At 33.2% G+C, this 9,430-nt stretch overlaps 1 protein-coding gene across 1 annotated transcript; it reads right to left on the reverse strand.

The window, feature by feature from the left end:
- Nucleotides 1-1,060: 1,060 nt before the first annotated feature.
- Nucleotides 1,061-9,330, reverse strand: LOC124217569 (broad-complex core protein isoforms 1/2/3/4/5). The gene is made up of 4 exons (XM_046623404.1): nt 9,204-9,330; nt 7,112-7,536; nt 6,067-6,511; nt 1,061-5,843 (listed from the first exon to the last, which is right to left on the reverse strand). Exons 2-4 carry the CDS (start codon nt 7,484-7,486, stop codon nt 5,566-5,568), a joined length of 1,098 nt encoding a protein of 365 aa, XP_046479360.1. The 5' UTR covers nt 7,487-7,536; nt 9,204-9,330; the 3' UTR covers nt 1,061-5,565.
- Nucleotides 9,331-9,430: the final 100 nt, after the last annotated feature.

Here is a 9,430-nt window from a genome sequence, read left to right on the forward strand (position 1 = left end):
ATGTATATTAAGTCTGATAATTATGTATGTATAATCGTAATATTCACACTCGAATTAGTTGAACCAATAAGTATGAATTAATAGTTCAGAGGCGCTGAGACAACTCACAATTACTAAGATACCTTAAATAAGTAGAAAATTAATTCATGCATAAATTATAACGTGCTATCAAAGTTCAACTCTAATACAATAAATTTTACATAAATGTTAAATTATTCACTTATCTGTATTACTCAGTATTATAAATGCACAATGTATTGTTGCCGAATTTTGCACAATGCTAGAAAAATATTTGCACATCCTTAATTCGTGTATCGGGCAAACCGTTTAAAGCGTGCATTCTGTTTCTGAAGATGAGATGGCTTTAAAGCTAAAACCCCAAAATACCCGGTGCTTCTTTTGAACTCTCAAGGCCACTGAGGTCGTCATTCCCCTCTTAGAATGCACGTGCAAAACACATTTCTTCCCGCTTCCTCAATACGTATAGAAGCGTGAGAATCTGACAATGAGAGCCAGAATTATTAATCACGTTCACAACCACAGGTGTAATAATTTTACGTTTCACAAAATTAGGTGAGATCCTTGTGAATTAAAGGTACGGCTTTCGCCGGCCATTCTGAAATATCTGCAGTTGCTAAAAAATGAGACTTATTTCTATAATACCTACGTTCCAACAGGAAACCGACTGTTCTCAAATTCTACCACGCATAATGGTTTCTCTGAAAAATTATGTGCAGTCAAAGTTTAAAAATTGACCCTCAAAAACCTGCGTTCGTCTCTGTATTCGAGATTAGGTTAATGATTTTCTGTTACTTTGGGTTTAATAACAAAATAATTCACTTACTGTAAATTATATGAATGCGAATATTTAAGTATGAATAATTCACTAATGATGTATGATTTGATTTTGAAGAGATCTCTTTTATTACCTTCTACAAATTTTCTAAAATATTTTAGTATTCGTACGATAGTGTATGTGAAAATAAACGTATAAGTAACAACGTAAGATTGAAGAATTAATAAAATAGTTTTAAATGATCAATAATAACACACGACCATGTTGTTTTTGTGATTACTTTTATTAAGAAATACTTTGCACTTAATAAATGCCTTACTTTGTAACTAATAATAACCATCATCATCATCTTCGTCATCATTAACGGGATCATCATTATAGTTATTATTATTTGTTATTATTATTATTATCATCATTATCATACTGCTGCTCTAAGTTTCTAATTCGAAGCATGCTTCACTAAGACATCTTACGCATCCTAAAATTAAGTAATCATATATTCTTAAAACGTTAATCATCATTTCATAAAAATGACGGAAAATACTTTGATTTCAAGAATCTGGCAATTTTTTTTTTTTTTTCTTCCTCTTTAGCTGCTAAAAACATCGCTGGCAACTTATATGGCTAATGATCTAAAAAAAAAAGATTTTTCTACAATTGGTAAATTTCTACATAGAGTAGAATATTCACTTGAACAGAAACATAATGGATATTTATATATCTATAATATATACCTGATCGGGGATTCATAATAGCGAATTATGATATCAAAATACATAGGCGTAACGGAATTATATCCAGAATTATTCGTGATGCAGTAACAATTGTACAATCAACTAACTAATGTTTCCAGTGTGACACAAATTTCGCAGACTTCAGACTAAAGCAGATGTGGCAAGTACAGATATGACAGATCGTTATCAAATAGTAATAGTATGATACCTGTTGGCCAAATCGTCGTATATATTCAATTATAACGGTGGAGCCAAGAATAAAATAATTTTGTAACATTTACCATCAATTGGGTAATTTTTCTGAGTTTTATAGACAGTTTTAATTGTTGACATAGGAACATTTTCATTTTTGAAAAAGACGATTTTTTCTGGCAATTAAAAAAACTTTATGACGACTATTTCTAAAAAAGTGAGACATTGGAAATAATGCTCTGTAAATACTTCATTCTATGTTCCATTTTTCGCGTTTGTTATTTTACAACTAATCCAGATTTATGAAGTCAATATCAATGAAACATGATTAGGCCCGAAAGATCATTTGATTAAACATGAATTGACACGGGAGAGAGAACTTCAGCCAGATTCCTTGCTTTAGTGATTGAACCGAAGTTTGGCAACTGAATAATACACTTACGGAAATGATTAATAAAGCATCGAACCAGAATTTTCAGCTGCGAAATGTAGTAGTCTCTACAAATAATAATACCTAACTCGGTAGAAATGGGTAATTGATAAATAATAAATGATAGAAATTAAATAGAATTAGGATAATAAAAAATGGCTAAATATGCATATAGTATATCCTAATAGCGGCTATGACAATAATCGTTAAGTATTTTCCACGCTTATTTGATTGTTGTTTAGTTACACGTTATGAAATATTATTATACACATGAGTATGACACGGATTACCGCTAGAAAATAAAGACACAAACACTCTGAACCTTACTGGTTCAACATTTTTGCTAATCTTACAAATGCGTTATGTATGCCGTTAAAGAATTAATTATTCTTCATTGGTTTGAAATACTGGGTTCAATAATCTTCATAAAACCTTTGTCGACTGGAAGCTTAGGACAATAATTTGTACCTAAGAGTATACAGAAGAAGTGCTGAACATCGAATCGAAAATCGTTTCTTCGATTTACTTATCGTAAAACCACGGTAAACTGTAACACTTGAGATAAATTAATTCTGACCGATTTTTGTGAGTTGATTGTTTTCTCACACTAAAACCGACATTCCTCGTTCGTCGACGCATATATTGGCATTCGGTACATATCAACCGGAATAAAAAATAAGATCGGATATTTGGGATATGAAAATCAAGATTTTGCCGAAAAATCGAATGTTAAAAAGTTTTTAAATTGTGTCGATCAATGTAATAGCTTTCAAAATTTATAGCGACTAATTCAAATCAATTCGAAAAATGTCGAAAAAACTAGTGCCTTCGAGTCAAAGCAATTATATAAAATAATCCCGAGCCAAATCGGACAGGTCAACGGTCAGACCCAGGTCGATTTAACATGGAATGTCCCATACATTACAAATGTATTTTTAGTTTATATGAAAAAATTACTATAAGAATTCTTAATTTCATTAAAACAGTAAACATAAGCGCAAAATGACGAATAACTTTTCTCCCAAATATTTTCTTTGTCTCAATTTGTCTAGGACAGTTATATGCGAAACAACGCAAAACGTATCATAATCTTATATCTGTTGCTTGACATGACTACTTAGCTCGTTTAATGGTGCGTAATCGCGGATTACATTGCTGTGAATTATGTAACGTTGTAAATGCTTTTTGAAAGCTTTGTAAAATAAATTACTATCGTCAAACAGTATGAAAATAATTTGGTATATGGTCCTTTGTTCAGCACTGTTACCTGTAAAACACTCTCAACTAATATGGGTCGATTTTATTGCATAGTATGGAAAAATATGATTCTATCAAAATGCTATTTAACAAAGGCAATACATCGCTCTCTACGACTTCAAATGTTGTCATTATTATTGCCTATTAGACAAAACTTTTCTGAAAGGCCAAACCAACTTCAACAAAAATGATAGATAAAAAATTATAATCATGACTTTCTTCCATCATTTTTGTTAAAAATGGTAAAATTATTTTGTTTTCTTCTTTCTACCCTCTATTTAAAACTTTATGTTTGTACACTATTGCGTAATAAGCATTGATTAATTTACTATATGTCATGATTCCTCATTTTTTTCGTGGCGCCTATGAAAGCTAAACAGTTATCTCTGAAAGAATATCGATCTAATTACTCGTTACCATATAATTTAACAATATATTTATCAGTGTATTTGCATAGTTTATGAGAAATGGCCAGAAAGAACTCACTTTTCATGATAAAGTGCCTACAAAAATATCTGTATAAGGATACGGGGGCTGCGGTTACTAAGTTATTACTAATTAATTAAGTATTCCCAGTATCTCCAGTCTCAAACTTAGTTCTGTTAGTATAATCATTAATATATGGTCAGTATCACAAAAGCAATTTTCAGGCTTTATCGTCAGTCACTGCATTGTTCAATTTCTTAATACGTTGTATACAGAGGAATGATAAAGTAGCATTTATCGCATCATGTTAAGGTGCATTTTTATCTCTCAAAGCTTCATAGACCTGGATTTCTCATTCAAATTTGATTTATAATCCTGTAAACCAAGTTCAAGACTGAAACTGGACCAAAATACATCGTATAAGTATTTTCCAGACTTAACTTAAACCAATCGGCTTTTCACGAGATAACACATGTAATAATTCGAACCTGAAATTCAACTATACAGGCACTTCAGTGTCCTGCATTGGGTTTTGACTATGAGTGAAATAGTTGAGCGAATGACGAATTATATGATCACGAATGGACCAGTGATGGATGAGAACTCACCGTCTCGAATAAAATTAACGCAGTAAATCTGAAAAACATTTTTTACGATGAGTATATACATACGCGAGCTGTTCGAGACTTATAATAGAGAGTGAGGCATATTATTTTCGACTATTTCTGGCTCCAAGCATGAACTATTAACTAGTAAACTTATCATTAGCTCCAACATATATGTTAGATTTTTTTATTTCTACGAAAATAGTCTAGTTGATAATACGCGATGGGAAGAAACGTGTTGTTCTTTTTCAGTAGTTGCCTTAAATTTTTGCTAGCGTAAATCCTATGATGATGATTTCTAATTGCGAATAGTAACTTATTTCATAAGGCAACGATTGAGTGAAGCAAATGATAGTCATTTTAATATTATAACAAAAGAAAATGTAAGAACTGAAAATGGATCATTGTTAATACCAATGTACGAAAGAGAGTAACTGTCATAATCATAATTTACAATTTGAGCAATAAAAAAAAAAAAAAAATCAAATAAATCAAAGATATGAAAACATAAGAACAATTATGTTCTGAGTAAGTACATAAAGCAATGTGTTGAGCCGATAGTAAAGCTGTACAAAATCTGTTAACGAAATTCGTTAACAAAGTAGTAAACTATTTACCATCGATAAACGGGAATTGACAAACCTAGACATTTTGTCAATAGAGCGTCATCGAAATACAGAGGTAGTCTTACGCCTAGAAAATGGATTAATAAATCTGGCAAATAATCTCTCATTTTTAAATCTACAGTCTTGTGCTCCAGTCATTGAACGTCTAATAATTTTGAATTCATGAAAGCAACATAGTACCAAAAATCAGAAATCATTTAGAGTAACATAGCTCATGCCTGATGCACAATAGTGCAGGACTTCACCTCTCGCTAAGACAATTCAATAGAGCATCCTTTAATTTACATTTACGTTCTCAATCATCGCACTGAATTCTTATTTCTCCGTAATGATCTTAGATTTTACCATCTTAACAGTGTATCAGTAACCTAAAATGACACGACCTCCAAGAAGTGGTGAGGTTCCTATGAAAAATTAGTCTGGAACAGCTCCAAGATGTTGGAAATCAATCAATTTGACTTAACTGTAATCTAAGATCTCACTACTTTTTAGGATAGCACTAAGGTAAACTGGTGTTCAGACTCTCCGGCAATCGGTAGTTCATCATGTGAAACGGTGGGCTCGCAGGACTACCTGGTTGACTGTTCATTCCAAGACTATTGGATCCGCGTCCACGTTTCCTCCTCTGTAAGATTCCCTTGCGTACCATGTAAAAACGGATTGTACTAATTGGGATGTTATATTTTTCTGAAGCAACTTGGAACGTCATACCACGTGCGACCATGTCGGAAGCTTGTTTCAGTTCTTCTTCGGAACGGCGCTGTCGTCTTTGGTAGCCTAGAATAAATGGGTTCGTAATCACTGTTATAAACATACTAATTATGGGGTAGGTAGATATTTCATTCATGAACGTTAAGGTGTGTTTGTATTAAAAAAAATTTATTTCACGTTGAAAATTCGACAAATGCATATCTCGGAAACAATACTCTCACTATAAAATGTTCAAGAAATTATTTCAACACTGAAGTCATATGTGTAGTGATATGAAAAATTTTCTGACCTTCAATTGCTGGAAACGGGCTGCCCGGTGTGCAGTTAGTAGCACGGACCATGCTAATAGTGTATGGTTTCTGATCATGGTTGAATTGTTCATCCGGCTCCATCTTCACCAGTCCCGGAGTCTCGGTGAGAGTTGCTTCGCAAGCACTCAATGCTTTTTCCAAGTGGTGAAGTGCCTCTGTGTGTTCCATGTTAACAGAATTCTGAGAGTTCTGAGTTGCGCTGGGTGCTGCAGTAGGAGTCACTTGAAGAGATCCAATTGTCGGGGTGCACTCGAGAAGATTGGCATTATTTGCAGCCATCATCGGTGTATCTTCAATTTTGATATTGTCGATTGTTATTTGTTTTGTCGGAATTGTTGGCGTCTCAAGATTATTTGATTGTTGGGAACTGGATTCAGCATTCAGGTCCGGGTTGTCTTTTCCTTGATTCGATAGACCGCGTACCTATACAGTAGATTTACAAGTGACTAAGCCGGACATGTAAGAAATACTTTCTTTCCTTCAGAGAATACAGTGTGAGAACCTCATCAACATAAAGTTTTTGTTCATCGAAGTATACGAGACTGGATCATGAAAATGAGGAGTTAAACATGCAACTCAAATTTTCAGAAGATATATTTTTGCTAAACAACGAATATCTGAAATGTAAGTTTTACACCCACTGGTGATTTATCTATCACCTGAAGCTTCGCGTGTACAGATTTAGTATACAGGCCAAGAAAACGTTTTTCGAGTGTAGTTGAATAGCGATAAGAGTAACGTAGAATACATTATGTAAAAAAAAGATAAAGATCGTAATAATTATAGACACATACATACATACGTGAGTATAAGATTAAATTGTATAAAGATTAAATTTACGTTCAGCGTAAAGAGTGAGATAACAAAACGATTTGAAATTGACCTAAGTTTGATTGTATCTCTGACAAGATAGTGTCTCTACTTTTTATCAAACTAATTCAGGAATATTTTTACTCAAAAACCAATTATCCATATAATAATTCATAAGAGTAATACAGATACCGCAGTCTGTAAATTGCCTACCTGTAAAGCTTCGGCAGCTTGCATCAGCTTTGTCAATTGCTGTTGTGCGACATAAACCTCTCCACGGTACATAAATTCAACGAGCGCCTGAAGTTCCCACATTCTCATGTCGCGAAGAAAAATTATTGGATGAGTGCAGGGAATATCCAGAAGCAGTCGCTCTAGATAATCGCTACAGGCAGATAGTACAACCTTGTGACATTTTATAGAGCCGCCGTCACAGGCCAACGTGACGTCAACAAACTGTTCGGAGCTCAACAATTTTGGAAATGCATTATGCATGTTAGACTGGTGGGAAGTCCATGACACGCAAAATTGCTGATGATCACCACAAAGGTAATTATCCACATCAGGTAAATTGTTTCCGGATTCCATTTTCAGCTGACTTATGGATCAGAATTAGTCCTTTGTACGTTACGTTACGTCTGGTAAAAATAAAAAAAACTACTCAAATTTTACTGACATATTTATTATTCTATCATTTAAAATACATATCACATCAACCACTACTGTACAAATGGCAATCCAAACTACTTCTACACAACTGAGGATTAAAGGCCGTTCACCAAAAAGATTTTCTTAACGATACTGAAGCGTGATATATTCTAGACTATTTTTTGTCCAGGAACAAGACAGAAATACTAAATGCATGCAAATATTCATAAACATAAGCTTCCAATATATGAGAAAAATATTTGTGATCTGAAGAATAAACTTAACATAGAAAAATTGAAAGATTGCTCAAAACAAGACTAGAAAAAGAATATTTTTATTATGAGCAAAACTGACACTATAATGAGTAAAAAGAAAGTAAATTACTAAATTTTTGACATAAAACAAAATATGACTGTAAAATTCAATTCTGTTCATCAATGCTAAACAGGATCCAATCTAAGTAAAATGTATTATTTTAAACATTTGAAGCAACAGAAAGTTTGCTGTGATTCTTAGAACTCATTTCAAAACTTGAAAATAAATTTGGAAAAAATAAACTTGTTTATATGAGCGCTACTTGAGAATTACATAACACCAACAGTGTAAATTATTTTTGAGGGATCAGTTTATTGATAAAAATATTTTCAGTGAGTTTGAATTTTTGTAATGATGCATGGGATTAACAAAGCTGAAAAACACATTCTAACAAATAATATTTTTCTACGTTATTAGACGTCATTACCACAGCAAATATTTCTTGCCACTCACCATAAACATGCAACAATCTGAATGTGTATTCTTTGTAATTAGCTACTTAAGTAAAAGGAAAAAATTATAAATAAATTGTTAATTGAACAATTTATTTTTTTTTAATATACCTACGTGACGAAATTTGAACTCTGAGATTGGACATGAATGATAATAATTTATTTGTTAAATAAAAAATAATTTAAACAGTAACATAATAATATCAATAATAATGAACAATTTATTAGGTAAACAGCTTCAATTGTTGACGCAAACGAGGCTAACCTCGGATGACTCAAAACATAATTGTGTCGGTTTTAAAATTTTTACAATATGGCTGTCGTGAAATAAGATGCCTCTCTCTAACAACAAATTGGCTAAGCCAGGGCTAAGCATACATAAACTGTATGCATGAGTAATATTCGCCGAATAATAGAAAGCAATACGTAATACCGTATTATCAATTACTAATATAGAATATCGTTAGGCTGTAACGTGATGAGCAGTGACTCAATAAAGCGTCTCAAGAAAAATCTATATGAACAACAAAATGAACGTGCAACAAAACAAATGACTTCACAAAGGTACGAGAACAGTACTCCGAATATTTACGATACGAATATCTCGGCATGCAACATTTCTAAACAATCACGTGCTCTGTTCCGTGGACAGGTTAGTTTAAAGTAAACTGACATATTCTACGGGGAACAGCAAAAATATTGTAACAAATAGAAAAATGGTGAAATCTTTGCGGGAGACGCTGTCGGCATGAAAGCCATCACCCCCCCAGGAACGCCTTGAGCACAAGTTTCACATTTCTCGTTAATTTATTGTACACGATACACCACAAGCACCAAATTTCGTGAGTAAACTTATACTAGTGGACTTTGAAGAATAATTTGTCACTCACAAGATTCAGCTCCACTTTATTCTCCTCAAGCTTTCACGTTATATTCGGCAAGAATCCCTTAAGAAAACATGCGTCCGTCCGAGATTTGCACTGGCTAGGGGAGCTCAGTTAAAAGGGTGGGGGTAGTAAGACTGGGGGTAGCTTAGGGGAACAGTGGCGCCCACGTTGGATTCTTACGGAGTCAACCGGCATTAAATTATCATAACCAATCATAACTATTATTTGCT

The sequence above is a fragment of the Neodiprion pinetum genome, chromosome 4 (assembly GCF_021155775.2).
Source record: "Neodiprion pinetum isolate iyNeoPine1 chromosome 4, iyNeoPine1.2, whole genome shotgun sequence".
NCBI lineage: Eukaryota > Metazoa > Arthropoda > Insecta > Hymenoptera > Diprionidae > Neodiprion > Neodiprion pinetum.

Excerpts from the sequence above, each read along its gene's own strand:
- LOC124217569 (XM_046623404.1), bottom strand. The coding sequence starts at position 7,486 with ATGGAATCCGGAAACAATTTACCTGATGTGGATAATTACCTTTGTGGT. Across the intron at positions 6,512-7,111 it reads AAGCTGCCGAAGCTTTACAG|GTACGCGGTCTATCGAATCA; the intron begins GTAGGCAATTTA and ends TCTACTGTATAG. Across the intron at positions 5,844-6,066 it reads CCCGTTTCCAGCAATTGAAG|GCTACCAAAGACGACAGCGC; the intron begins GTCAGAAAATTT and ends CATTTATTCTAG.